The sequence below is a fragment of the Mobula hypostoma genome, chromosome 4 (assembly GCF_963921235.1).
Source record: "Mobula hypostoma chromosome 4, sMobHyp1.1, whole genome shotgun sequence".
Classification (NCBI taxonomy): Eukaryota; Metazoa; Chordata; class Chondrichthyes; order Myliobatiformes; family Myliobatidae; genus Mobula; species Mobula hypostoma.
In genome coordinates, this window is record NC_086100.1 from 164,366,027 (window position 1) to 164,381,286 (window position 15,260).

The following is a 15,260-nucleotide window of genomic DNA, read 5'->3' on the forward strand; positions in this document are numbered from 1 at the left end:
ACAGCCCCTATACCAGGCAGTGATGCAACCAGTCAGAATGCTCTTCACCATGCATCTACAGACGTACAGTATATATTACTCGCACTGTACATACACACTTATTCCCTGTCCTCTACTGCAAGATAACATCATTTCTTCACCAAACCATACATCACCACCAGCATCTTAGCAAAGGAGAGGAAACAAACCTGCAGGCATTCAGTGGGATACTACAGCTCCTCTTATTAGGACATTCTCAGTGGACACTGGACCGAACATTGGTCAGATTATAAGACCATAAGCTCCATAAGATATAGGAGCAGAATTAGGCAATTTGGCCCATCAAGTCTGCTCCACCAACTCACTATGGCTGATGCAATTTTTCCCCTCAGCCCCAGTCTCCTGCCTTCTCTCTGTATCCCTTCATGCCCTGACGAATCAAGAAGCAACCAACCTCTGCCTGACATCTCACCCTGCAAAAACTCGTTTCAGGGAGGTAGCACCATCAATTTGCGGGAGACTTCTGGGAGAGGTGGGATGTTTGCAATAGAGTAGCTCCTTAGCAGCTAGCCAGCTAGTTTAAATAACGTTAGCTATGCTAATGAACGAATGACACCTGTTAAACTCACCTCAACATGTCTTTTACAGTCTTAACCCACCATGGGCAATAGAAAAGTCACTGTTGCAAACAGTGCAGCGAACAACACTGTCACTATTTTTGAACCCTATTAGGCAGGGGTACACTTTAGTGTAGTCTGGGGTGACGTACATTTTATATTTTCTTTTCTTTTGGAACACTCTGCCATGGCGCACTCTCTCGCTCTCTCTCTCGCTTGCTTTCTCTCTCTCTCGCTTTCTCTCGCTCTCTCGCTTGCTTTCTCTCTCACTCGCTCTCGCTTGCTTTCTCTCTCGCTCATTCTCGCTTGCTTGCTCTCGTGCTCTCGCTTGCTTTCTCTTGCTCGCTCGCTCTCAAAAAATTGATTTCCGTGATATTGTATATAATTTGCGGGCATCAGGGAGCCACTATTAATATGCGGGAGACTCCTGAAACTTCCGGGAGAGGTGAGATGTCTGAAATATACATAAAGACTTAGCCTCCACAGTTGCCTGTGGTAAAACATTCCACAGATTCACCACCCTCTGGCTAAAGAAATTCCTCCTCATCTCCATTCTAAAAGGACACCCCTGTATTCTGAGGCTGTGTCTTCTGGTCTTCGACTCTCCCACCATAGGAAACATCCTCTCCACATCCACTCTATCAAGGCCTTTTGCCATTTGATAGGTTTCAATGATGTCACCCCTCATTCTTCTGAATTCCGGTGAATACAGGCCCAGAGCCATGAGAGACTCTTCATATGATAAGACATTCAATCCTGGAATCATTTTCATGAACCACCTTTGAACCCTCTTCAGTTTCAGCACAATCTTTCTAAGATAAGGGGTTCAAACCTGCTAACAATACTCCAAGTGAGGCCTTATAAAGTTTCAATGTTGCATTCTTGCTTTTATATTCTCGTCCTCTTCAAATAAATGCTAACATTACCTTTGCCTTCCTCACCACAGGTTCAACCTGCAAATTAAGTTTTAGGGAATCCTGCGCAAGGACTCCCAAGTCATTTCATGTCTCAGTTTTTTGTATTTTCTCTCCATTTAGAAAAGAGTCAACCCTTTCATTTCTTCAGATACTTCCCGATACTATATTCCATCTGCCATTTCTTTGCCCATTCTCCTAATTTGTCGAAGACCTTCTGTAGTCTCTTTACTTCCTCACAACTACCTGTCCCTTCAGCTATCTTCATATCATCTGCAAACTTTGCAGCAAAGCCATCAGTTCCATCATCCAAATCATTGACATATAATGTAAAAAGAATTGGTCCCAACACAGGCCCCTGTGGAATACCACTAGTCACCAGCAGCCTGTCAGAAAAGGCTCCCTTTATTCCCACTCTTTGTCTCCTGCCAATCAGCCACTGCTTTATCCATGCTAGAATCTTTCCTGTAATACCATGGGCTCGTAGCTTCTTAAGCAGCCTCATGTGTGGCATCTTGTCAAAGGCCTTCTGAAAATTGAAGTACACAACATCAACTGATTCTCCGTTGTCAATCCTGCTTGTTACTTATTCAAAGAATTCCTTCAAGTTTGTCAGGCAAGATTTTCCCTTGAGGAAACCATGCTTACTCCAGCCTATTTTATCATGTGCCTCCAAGTACCCTGAGACCTCATCCTTAATAATCAACTCCAATACCTTCCCAATCACTGAGGTCCGACTAACTGACCGATAGATTCCTTTCTTCTGCCTCTCCCTTTTTGAAGAGTGGAGTGACATTTCTAATTTTCCAGGCTTCTGGAACCATTCCAGAATCTAATGATTCTTGAAAGATCTTTATTAATGTCTCCACAATTTCTTCATCCATCTTTTTCAGAACTCAGTGGTGCACACCATCTGGACTGGTTGACTTATCTACCTTCAGGCCTTTCATTTTCCTAAGAACCTTCTCTCTAGTTATGGTATCTTCCCACACTTCATGACCACTGACACCTGGAACTTCCACCAAACTGCTAATGTCTTCCACAGTGAAGAATGATGCAAAATACTTATTCAGCTCATCCTTTGTTTCATTATTCCCATTACTACCTCTCCAGCATCATTTCCCAGTGATCTAATATCCACCCTTGACTCTCTTTTACATTTCATGTATCTGAAGAAACTTTTGGTATCCTCTTTAATATTATTGGCTAGCTTAGTTTACTGTTCATCTTTACCTTCTTAATGATATCTATTGGTTTATAAATGCTTCCCGATACTCTTACTTCCCAGTAATCTTTGTTCTATTATATGTCGTCTCTTTGGCTCTTACGTTGGCTTTGACTTTGCTTGTTAGCCATGGTTGTGCCATCTTTCCTTTAGAATACTTCTTCCTCTTCATGTCAAGCTTAAGAACCAGTGAACTTCCAAGTCTTAGGGGTAATCAATGAAGACTGAAACTGGGCATCAAACTGCCTGTTTGAATCTTGGTCAGAACATGAGATTAGGTCACCAAAGGTTTCATGGACAGATTGTCTCTGACATCTACTCAGTAAACAATGCATTAGGACGGTATGCAGAGAAATCCACTGCAGAGCTTCAAATTAATTGCTTTCATTAAACAAGGGTAAGCAATTCTGACCACAGGCAGAAGGGCATGATTTGTTGAATTTGGTCTTCAGTTGCCGAAAGCATTTCAGTGTTTGAAAACCTCAGTGTATACTCTCACCTCTGCTGTAAAATGGGACAGCAATTCATTCATTATGCCTTTCAGAGCAGCTGACTGGCATCAGCTAGCTCTAACTGGCTGTCAAGTTCACTGAGAGGTCCTTACATTTTGGGATTGTTTAAAAATATGAAGTGCTTATTTCTTTTTAAAAAAAAATCTGTGTTATATCAAGTCCAACCAAGAGGAACATTCTGCTCTGTGTAAACACTGAAGGCAGAAGAAGCAAAGAAAAGTTACAGTTGGCATTTCCTTCCCAGTTAACCAAAACTTTTTCTTATCAATTGTACTCTCTTCAAACAATAATCATATAGCAGGCCATTTATCCCACTAGGTTCATGCTAGCTCCCATAGGTGCATTCCCATCAATTGCTTTCATCCTTCCCTTCCTCTATGCACACTTACAACTACTGATATAATTTAGAATAATTTTACATCTTTGCACTGTATTGCTGCCACTGAACAACAAATTTCACATCATGTAAGTCAGTTAAAAAAAATCTTATTCTGATTTTGAACTTATTCTCTCTTACACGTGTCCATCAATTTCTCTTTGATTGTTTTTAGCATTAAGCTGCAATAGGGGGTAATTTACAGCAACCACTCTCCACAGCACATGTGTCTTTGATGTTGGAGGAAAGAGGATCATCACGGGAAACCCATGCAGTCAAGGAGCGATTGTGAAAACACAGTGTTGATGGCACCAGATATCAGGATAGAATTTTGATCCCTGGAGCTGTGAGATAGCAGCCTTAACTACTGTACAGCAATGTCCGTAACAAAACTGCAAACACAAACAGAGAATACCGGTAACATCCACAGAAAACACAAATGAAACGTTATTGACTTGAAGCATTGATTCTCTTTATCTCTCCACCACTGCTACCTGACCTGTTGAGTACTTACAGTACTGAGATTTTATTGTAATGTACACAGTTTGGGTTGTGTCAATGGAAGGTTGTTTTTTCCTGATTAAAAGTGGCATAAAGAGACCAGAAAAAGATGTTGCATGATAATTATTTCATTTGGGTTGGAAAGTTAGAGGTTCTAGTCTTGCTCCAGGGCCCTAACAATTCAGGTGGACATGCCATCATACAAGGAAGCTGACATCTGGACAAGGGCTGTCAGCTTTCCCAGTTAGATGTAAAAATCCAAAGACATCATTTGAATAAGACCAGGAAAGCTCTCCAAGCTATCATTGTCCCTGAATCAATATCGTTCCCAAAAGGTTTATATGGCGATTACCTCTTTGTTGTCTGTGGAGGTTTGCTGCTAAATTAATACTGCTTCTATTTCAAAAGTGCTTCATTGGTTTTCTAAACACCCGAATGTCAGACAAGTTTCTATATAAAAAATAAGTTTTTCTTCGATGAACACTTTCAAAGTATTTGGGGATATCAGAGAACATCTCACTAACTTGTTCCAAAAGTACATCTGAAACAAGTGGCTCGGTAAAATACAGTATGACTTTGCTTTTAACACCTCATTCCCTTATGAATGCAGACCCTAGAGCCTTTCAGAACCTCAATGTCTTCAACACAGCCAGCGAAATACTTCATAGTATGCCATTTTTGTGGTAATGTAAGAAATGGAACTACCCCTATGTATATCACTAATCCCACAACCTGAAGCAATGAAAATCAGTTTCTTAGTAATTGAGCATCAAAGTATTGCAATTACAGTACTGAAAATCTAATTTTTAAAAATCATCCAGCAGGTCAAGCAACAATTGTGGAAAGAGAAACAAAATGTTTCATTTTGAAGAGAGTGTGAAACATATTGTTTTTAAGTTGCAAAAAGGTTATGGAAGGTAGGGATAGAATGGAGGAAATGTTGCTGACTTGGTGGAACCAGGGTTGATCGGATGACCAAGATGTTTAACTGCTCAAATTCATGGAGAGGTCATTGCTCAGGATTTTCTGATTCTTAGACAAAACTGTCAATACTAAATTAAGACTCATTCTCTATAGAATCACAGTCGTACAGCATGGGATCGAGTCATTCAGACAAAATGGTCCATGTTGACCAATGTGCCCAACCAACCTGGTCCTATTTGCATGCATTTGGCCCATATTCCACTGAACTTTTCCTACTTTATGTGTTTTAAATGATGTTACTGTCTCTGCCTTAATCACTTCTTCTTGCAGCTTGTTCCATGTACTTGCCACCATCTACTATTGCATCTCTATTGTATAAAGTAAAATATATAGTAGGTCCTCAAGGGTAGCATCTTCATTGTTGTGAGAGTTCTGTTCAGTCGGAAGGTCCTCAAATTCAACTGTCTGGAAAGCTTGAGGGTTTTTCTATATATAGGAGATGGAATTATCCTCCTGGTATATCTCTGCCCTGCACTTAGTCAAAGTTTAAAGTAAATTTATTATCAAAATACTTTTATGTCACCACATAATACCTTGAGATTACAACTGAGATATGAAGTTTAGATTCCTACCTCATCACATCAGCACTGTATGTGAGTGCCCTATTGTACTGCAAAATTAATAAGAAACAATTCTTATTTGTTTGCAGTTCGCAGATCAAAAGAACTGAAGGGAACAGGACATATCCTTGAACTATCTGGTGTGAAAGTGTTAAGCATTTTGTACAGACTTAAATTAAACATCTTCTTTCAAATTGAAGGGCCTGGACAGGTTTGCTTTGTGAGATTTTCCCGAAGGCAAATGAAATGCTCTGAAAATGAAACTCTTTGCAAGTGACAAACTGAGGCACTTCTAAATAAGGAATGCTCTATACTGAGATTCCTTAAATGGTCTTGAGCATTAAAAGTATGAGAGAAACATTTCCTTCTGGTCCCCACACATAAAAAAGCTTAAACTTTCTAAACACTTGAATCCTGAAGTCCCACCACTAAACAGAACTCTCCCACTGTTGAAGCTGCCAAACTTTTGAAACTGCTTTACATTTCCCACCTGACTGTGATATTCACACAAAAACAATCTTTGAAAATAATGTGCATACAGCCAGAGATGGAACACAGAGTAAGATGTGAGTCATGTTTCACTGATATATTCCTTGTCTGCAAACAATAGACTTGAGCAGTTAATATGGAGGACATTCTGGTGCAGTTATGTGTGTGTTGAGTGGTTGAGGTGTTGTCACTGTTGGCCTGGCTTCTCAAGTAGGTACAAAGGCCCCTTGAACTCTGCATCTACGGAAAGGAACAAACAACTGATGAATAACCTTCCCATAAACTGGGATAGGGCCTCTTTTCGTTACTATAATTGGGGAGGTGGTGCAGGAACCAGAAGATTCATACTCAACAATTCAGGAACAGCTTCTTGTCCTCTACCCTCATGTTTCTGAAAGGCCCATGAATCCATGAACATATCTCATTATTCCTTTTCATTGCACATTTTATTTATTTTTATAATTTATAATAATTTTGTATTTTTGTACTGTACTGCTGTCACAATGCAACATAACCTGATTCTGATATATACATTCAGTGTGAATATGCACACTTGCATTTTGTATCCATAAATATCAGTGTGTTGGTGTGTGTGCAAGTCCACACCTGTGCTTGAGAACTTCTGTGATTATTTTGTTAGTCATTTGAGAAGGCCAAGTGAATAATTTATTTTGATATCTCCAGGCCTCAATTTTACTTTCATTTCATGTGTGTGGCCCAAGTTTAAACACATATGGAGACAGTTAAGGAAGAGAATGAAAAGTTGAACACCTGAGAAATTCTGGAGCTTAGCTACCAGGGCACCTCGACAGTCAGCTTGGTTTAAATGGCATGTGGTGGTGATATAGTCAGAGTGAAACTTTTAGATGAAAAGTGGACTGGAGTAATGGATGCGACTCAGTAAGAAAGACCAACTTGAACCCATATTAGGTTGGAATTCATGAGTTAGTAAATTGCATTTTTGCAAGCATTCATACGAAGAACTAGGAATAGGTTATTCCACCTTTTGCCTTCAACAAGACCTTAGCCATTTTTTCAGGTGGGATTTATTCCCTATGCTTTGATTATCTTTATATAGATATATAGATAATAAATACATAAATACTTTCTTGATCCCAAAGGAAATTGCAGCATTACAAGTGTACAGATTTACAAATATACAAAATTAGAAGAGAAGTAAGAAGGAATAAAAAATGAACAACCTCGAGCAGTCTAACAGGAGGGGGTCATCACTCTCCCAGCTATAGGCTGGCTTATTATAGAGCCTAATGGTTGAGGTTAAGAATGAACTCATATAGCACTCTTTAGAGCAGTGCATTTGTCTTAGTTTATCAGCAAAAGTGCTCCTCAGCCAAGGTGGCATGCACAGGGTAAGTAACATTGTTCAGAAGTGCCAGGATATTTCGTAGGGTCCTTTGTTCTACCACAGCCTCCAGTGTGTCCAGTTTGACTCCAATAACAGAGCCAGCCTTTCTAATCGGTTTATTGAGCTTATTGGCATCACCTGTGTTGATGCCATTGCCCCACACACCACCGCATAGAAGATTGTACTAACCCCAACAAGCTGGTAGAACATGTGAAGGAGAGGACTACATACTCCAGAAGGCCTCAGCCTCCTTAGGAAATAGAGGTGACTCTGGCTCTTCTCGTACACAGCCTCTGTCTTGATACTCCACGTAAGTCTGTCATCCAAGTGCGCCCCAGGTACCTATTGGTTCTCACCACATCCACGTTCTTACCGTCAATAGTAAGAGGGAGCAGTGCAGGCTTAGTCTTCCTACAGTCCATCACCACCTCCTTTGACTGATGCCGAGCTGCAGATGATTCAGCTTGCACCATTTGACAATGTCCTCCACCAGTCTCTATTTGAATGAGAATGACTGAGCCTTCACAGTCCTCTAAAACAGAGATTCTGAAAGATTCACCACCCTCAGAGGGAAGAGAATTCTTACCTTGATTTTAATTAGCCTATCGCTTATTCTGAGACTGTGACGCCCGGTTCAAGACTTCTCAACCGGGGCAAACGTCCTCTCTGCTTCCAAAGGATGAGCCTTTAAAGGGGTTCATAAGTTTTTATGGTACCACTTTCATACATCTTATTCTACACCAATAAAAAGGGAGACTGAAACCACGAAGAGTGAACAAAACAAAAAAAAAAGACAGATATCCTGTTGGGGAAATGAATAGAACTTCTTCAAGGTTCGTGATGTGATACCTCTTTCACCATGTTTTCCTCAGTTTTTTTTTGTGTTTCTTGGGGACAATAGAGTTCTGTTCACCATGCAATAGGAAGGATGAGGTACCAAGAGAAAGAGTCCAGAACATGTTCATCAAGATGTTGTTGGGAACAGAGGGCTTGATTTATAAGGAGAGGCTGGATAAGCTGGACTGTTTTCCGTACCAAAGGAAGCTGACGGGTGAACCTACAGAGATTTAGAAAATCATGAGGGATATAGATAAGATAGATAGTCACTGTCTATTTCCAGACAGGGGGAGTCTAAAACTAGGCATATAGATTTAAGGTGAGAAGGGGGCAGATTTAAAGGAACCTGTGGGCAAGTTTTTGCAGAAAGTGTGGTGGGTATATAGAATGAGTGGTCAGAGGAATTGATAGAGACTGATATATTATGGTGTTTAAAAGGCATTTGGACAGGGACATTGATGGGAAAGGATTAGAAGGACATAGGTCAAACACAAGCAAATGGAACTAGCTTTGGGGTCATCTTGGTCAGCCTGAACAAGTTAGCTCAAAGGACCTGTTTTTATGCTGTATATCTCAAAGTTCAAAGTGCACTTATTATCAATAAAGTATGTATGCAGTATACAAGCCTGAAGTTCATCTTCCCTGCAGACAGTCGCGAATGAAAGGAGAACCATGGAAGCAACTTGTTCAAAGAAAATCATCAAACATCAAACCTCCCTCCCCCTGCAGACACAAAATAACACAAAAAACAGCAACAAAAAAAGTGACCAAAAACACAGAATAGAAACACAAAATTAGAAGTCACTTTTCAGTACCTTTCAGCTCATTGTTCGTTATCCATAGGCCACCTGATTCGAAAATTGCCCAATAATAGTAACCAAAAAAAAAAGAGGAACCAGTTCTAGAATTAGAATTAGAGTACATCATGAAAACTGGATTAGAGTCCAATCGCATTGTTTAAACCTTGCCCTGGCTCCATCCGCCAGCATTATCAAGGGAGAGACATCATGACTCGAACACAAGGACCTTCCCTCGGGAGCAGTGAGAAACAGCCACACGCAGGTACCTTCGAGCGTAAGGCTGGTAGACGGTGATGAACACTCGCTCACCTACCGCTCTCGCCTCGATGTTTCCAATCTTCCTTGATGCTTTAATGGATAGGGTCTGCGAGAGATGGAGTTGATCAGGGCCCCACACCCCATCTCCAGACTTTCTAGCCTCCATGCCTGACACTTTGGTCACAGCCTTGTGGAATCCTCTCAGCGATAGCAAAGCGTCAGATTGCCCAATCAGCCCAAAATCAGACTGCCAGATGTAGATTACAGGCTCTAACAGGAGTAGAAGCATATCTGAAATAAGAAGAAGATTAAAAGAAGTGAATGGAATTGCTTCATGAACTATCCTGAGGACATCGCCTTTGGTAGCAAGGTTCTCTGGCACTGTCTTCTTCCGGGCTTCTTCATGACTCTGTGACATTTAACAGTTTGGGGTAGATCTGGATATACAATGTAAGAAGGGCAGATTTTCCTCCCCAAAGGATATGTGAACCAGATGGATTTTCATGGCAAATTACCATTACTGATGCCAGCTTGCTAAGTTATTTTAACTCACGAAATTGAAATTGCCCAGCTGAGATTTGAACCTGCTGTTTGAAAGAAGTTGACACTTTGAGCTATGAGAAAAAGCTGGAAGGCAAAGACCGGTGTTACTCTGGGTGCCTGTGTGAGTGGAGGAGCCAGGAGACATGAATAGATTCAGTTCCTGGAACATTTGCTTAATGGCACTGAAAACAGGTGTTCCCGTCATACTGTACAGTATGACCTTCCCTTTGGTTCCATAGCAACTTGTTTTTAAGTTATAGATGTTGATGCTTAATATCAATTAACAAAACATTTAACTGTTGGGCTGAGTTCAAACTGACTGCTTGCCTGCTAGGGCTTTGAATAATCTGGTACAACAGAGTGGAAAGCAGCCACCTGATCTCACCATATGTTCAGTGCTGAATGTGAAGATCTTGCCTTGGTGCCCTCAAAGTTCCACCGATTTATAGCGTTAAGCTTGGACTGTGGCAGAGTCGATAAAACTCAGGAGGGAACAACAGACTTGATTTGCACTGAGTGAATTTCTTCAGTCATGATACTGTTTGCAAAATTGAACTTTCGGCTTGGTGATGATCAACAAAGCAAGGAAATCACTGCTGTGATGGAGCACATTACGGCAGGAATTTGGGAATTGCGTTGTTCCGCTTCACTAATATCTAGGAATGATGATAACATGCTCAGTTTTGTATCTCACCTTAACGACAGCACTATTGATAATTCAGCACACCAGCTGTGGTTCACTGAGGCATCCATCTGGATTCCTGGTCCTACAGTAAAACATAAGTTGATGCTTGGCTTTAAAGTTAATATATTGCCAGTTGTAATACATCCTTGAGTCCTTTCTTTGCTTCTGAGGTGGTAGTTACGTTTCCTCACATTCTTTCACCAGCCTAATGACTCATCTCTTTTCTCAGGTAACTGTCTTGACAACATGCTTCTACGAAGTACAGGGAAGCTGAGTGTGGAAAACAAGGGGGAATACGGCGACAGCACAGTATCGACACCTCCTCAGAGGGATCTGTGGTGCCATTGTCACCACCATTGTCCAGAAGAGTCTGTGAACAACACCTGCAAGTAAGTTGAAATAAAAATCGGAAACATTATATTGTTCCCACATCGTCGCTGTAGTGTGGTGACCAGAACTGTGAATAGTGGCTGTTACAGTAAACAGAGAAAAGTATAGAACTTGAAAAGGCCCTTGAGCCTATGATGTTCTCCTGAACTAGTTAAACTAGCAATTAAATATCTAATTGAAGTAATCCTTTCTTCCTGCACACTCCCTCCATTCTTTACACATTTGTAAACATTTTAAGTACCTCTATTATATTTGCCTCTGCTGCCACCCCTGGCAATACATTCCAGGCACACACCACTCCATGTTATAAAAGCTTGTCCTGTACATCTCCTTTGAACTTGCTTTCTCTCACCTTCAGTGCATGCCCTCTAGTATTAGATATTTCAACACAGAGAGAAAGATACTGGCTGTCTACTCTGTCATGCCTCTCATAATCTTATAAATTTCTGTTCGTCTCCAACACTCCAGAGGATAAAACCCACATTTGTCTAGTCTCTCCTTCTATGCATATACCGTCTAATCCAGGCAGCATGCTGACTCTATATTAAAATAATTAGTACAGCTGACAAAAAAAACTTTAGCAACTAATGGAGACTATGTAAGGTGGGGGATGCAGAGGTACCTGAAAGTCACAAGTGGACCACAAGCAGAAAAAAGTTGAGAACCACTAGGTTTAGGAATCCTGCTTAAAAATTGCATTTTCATAACGTGAAGGTTTCTTTTCTATTAAAAGCTAAAATGTGTCTTTGTCCTTTCTAGAGTTCAAAGTGCACAAGAACATTGCTACCAACTGGCAGAAGGTTATTAACAGAAATTAATTGATATCACCCTAACCACTCGGGGAGACAGGGTGGAAGCAGAGATGTTTCCCCCTGCTGAGGCACCTAGAACTGGATAGCCACTGATTGTCCCGTTTCCTCTCTGGAATGACCAAGTGCATGCCATCTATAATCTTGATAACCTCGAAGAACATCTTCTTGGGTTGAATGGAGAACATTTTGTTGTCTGCAGGCAGCTCATTGTAATTATGTTTTTGTGTCTTCAGAACAGATGGTTACTGTTTCACCATCATGGAAGAAGGTGATTCGGGAGGGCATGTCATCACCTCTGGGTGTCTAGGCAAGGAGGGTTCAGACTTCCAGTGTCGGGTGAGTAGCCTTGCTAAACGGGTTCTCTTGAAGCCTTTCCTTCTGAGTTTTCTGCTGCATGGTCATAGGAGGAGATTGCTTAAAGAAAATATTAATATTCTTCTTTCACAGAGAGACACTTTATGATTGACATTGCTCCCAAGGATCTCAAGGAGTATTAATCAAGGATGCTTTAACACACCTGTATAGTCGACCTTCTAATTACCATTATAAAGATTAGGAAACAAACAAGATGCGGAGGAACTCAGTGGGTTAGACAGCATCTGTCCATGGAAATGGACGATCAACATTATAGGCTGAGAGACTTCATCTGGATGGATTGATTAGTCTAGAATTGTTCCATTTACTGCTCCTCCATCAACATCCTGGGAATGACCATTAGCTGGAAATACAGTAAAACCAGACCATCCACAGAAATATTGTGGCTGTAATTGCAGATCAGAGGCTGGATATCCCATGGAAAGTGACTCACCTCCTGACACACCAGTGCTTTTCCTCCATCTGCATGGCACAAGTTGGGAGTGTGATGGGATACTCTCTACTAAAACCTAAGAAGCTTGATCCAGGATAAAGTTCACTTGAACTGTAACCATTTGGCACCTGAAACACTTTTTGCCTCTGCTACTAGCACACAATAAATATATTGTGTACCAAGTACAAAATGCTCGTCTAAGCCACTGGGGGGGTGGGCGGGGGGGGGGGAACGTCGACTCAGACCACGAGAGACCTACGTTGGGCATTTTCATGCCTTACAAGGCGCAGATTGGAAGTCTGTGTGGGGCGCCACTCCTCGCATAGACACTAGATCAATGTGTGATTAAGTGCCTTGCTCAAGGATGCAAACACACTGCCACAGGTAAGGCTCGAACTAGCGACCTTCAGATCACTAGACGAATGCCTTAACCACTTGGCCACGTGCCCAACACAGAATATCAAGGGCAGCAGAGCCATGGAAACACAGATAGTTTAAGTGAGTGACTAAGATTCTGGCAGAGGGGGTGCAATGTTGGTAAATGTAAGTTCATACATTTTGGAAGGAAAATAGAGGTTCAGATTATAACTTATGTGGTGAAAGACATCAGCAAGCTGTTGTGCAGAGGGATGTGGAAAAGTAGAAGTGTTCACATTCTGTGGTCATAGAAGGCTTAGTGAAGACGTCTTTATCATGCATCTGGCTTCATCTGGGCTTACCTGATACCATGACACTATGACATGGGAGATACACAGCTTCTATCCCACTGTTGTTAGACTCTTGAATGAACCTCTTGTATTCCTCCAGCAATTTGTTTGTTTTCTTTTGGGGGGTGGTAGCACAGTAGCAAAGTGGTTAGCATAATGCTTTGCAGTACCAGTGACCTGGGTTTAATTCCTGCTGCTGTCTGTAAGGAGTTTTTTATGTTCTCCTCATGACCATGTGGGTTACTATGGGTGCTCTGATTTCCTCCCACATTCCATAGACATAAAAGGTTAGAAGGTTAATTGACCACATAGGTGCAATTGGATAGCACGAGCTCATTGGACTGGAAGAGTTAGTTATTGTCCTGTATCTCAAAGAATACAAAGTCAATGTGCACACATCAAGAACCCAAAAACAGCAAGGTGATAAATATAGGCATCCGTTTGTCTTGTGAGACCATGGATTTGTGCCTTGGAAGGTTTCCAGGGTTCAGGCCTGGGCTAGGTTGTATGAAGACCAGCATTTGCCCATGCTGCAAGTCTCCCCTCTCCACACCACCAATGTTGTCCAAGGGAAGGGCACTAGGGCTGATACAGCTTGGCACCGGTGTCATCGCAGAGCAATGTGTGGTTAAGTGCCTTGCTCAAGGACACAACACGCTGCCTCAGCTGAGGCTCGAACTAGCGACTTTCAGATCACTAACCACTTGGCCATGCACCAACACAAGCAGGATGATATGGCCAGGTAATTTTTCAGTGGGTCATGTTGGTTGAGGAATTAATTTTGGCAAGAATATTGGGAGAACTGATCTTCTGTTTTAGTAATAGTGCCATGGCAAATTTTACATTAGCAAGAATCCTTTGCTTTAGTTTTTTATCTAGCAGAAGGCAGCTCTGGCACATGAGGGACAGAATCAAATACATCATTATTAATTCTCTGTGGATACACAATGTTTATGGACTAGTCTAACTTGGCAATGGAGTAGTATCACTAGAGCAGACTGCTAGACACCTCTTAATCTCTTCCAAACCATTCCTCAGCCAAGTGATTTTTTGTGACAGGATGGGGAAAATATCAAGATAATCCAATTGCCATTAAGGAAAAGAAAACTTCTGGATAATCTTTTCCCAGTTACTTACGCCTGTTGAAACAAAGTTGTTGTCTGTACTCAAGAGACTAAATTATAGAATGAGGTTAAATAGGATAGGACCTTATTCATTGAAGCATAGGAGAATGAGGGTAACCTTACAGAGATGTATTAAGGTTTAAAGTGAAAGGGAAGAGATTTAACAGGAAACTGATGATTTATCCATACAATAAGCTGCCAGAGGAGGAGGTTGATGCAGGTACAATAACAGTGTTTAAAAGGTACTTAGACAAGTACATAGGTAAGAAAGATTTAGAGGGATGGGAGCCATATGACACAAAGGTTGGAGGTGTTGTGGTTAGTGTGGAGGGCTGTCAGAGGTGTGGAGGGCTGTCAGAGGTTACAGCGGGACATTGATAGGATGCAAAGCTGGGCTGAGAAGTGGCAGATGGAGTTCAACCCAGATAAGTGTGAGGTGGTTCATTTTGGTAGGTCAAATATGATGGCAGAATGCAGTATTAATGGTAAGATTCTTGGCAGTGTGGAGGATCAGAGGGATCTTGGGATCTGAGTCCATAGGACACTCAGAGCTGCTGCGCAGGTTGACTCTGTGGTTAAGAAGGCCTTCATCAATCGTGGGATTGAGCTTAGCCGAGAGGTAATGTTGCAGCTATATAGGACCCTGGTCAGACCCCACTTGGAGTACTGTGCTCAGTTCTGGTTGCCTCACTACAGGAAGGATGTGAAAACCATAGAAAGGATGCAGAGGAGATTTATAAGGATGTTGCCTCGATTGAGAAGCATGCCTTATG

At 41.5% G+C, this 15,260-nt stretch overlaps 1 protein-coding gene across 10 annotated transcripts in view; it reads left to right on the plus strand.

Moving 5' to 3' along the window:
* Nucleotides 1–15,260, plus strand: part of bmpr1ba (bone morphogenetic protein receptor, type IBa) — a 602,440-nt gene that overhangs the window by 502,144 nt on the left and 85,036 nt on the right. For all 10 annotated transcript variants that reach the window (XM_063046872.1, XM_063046868.1, XM_063046873.1 and 7 more), the window contains 2 exons: nucleotides 10,876–11,035; nucleotides 12,082–12,184. In XM_063046872.1, the coding sequence (XP_062902942.1) occupies nucleotides 10,876–11,035; nucleotides 12,082–12,184 (263 nt within the window). The remainder of the gene's footprint in view (nucleotides 1–10,875; nucleotides 11,036–12,081; nucleotides 12,185–15,260) is intronic.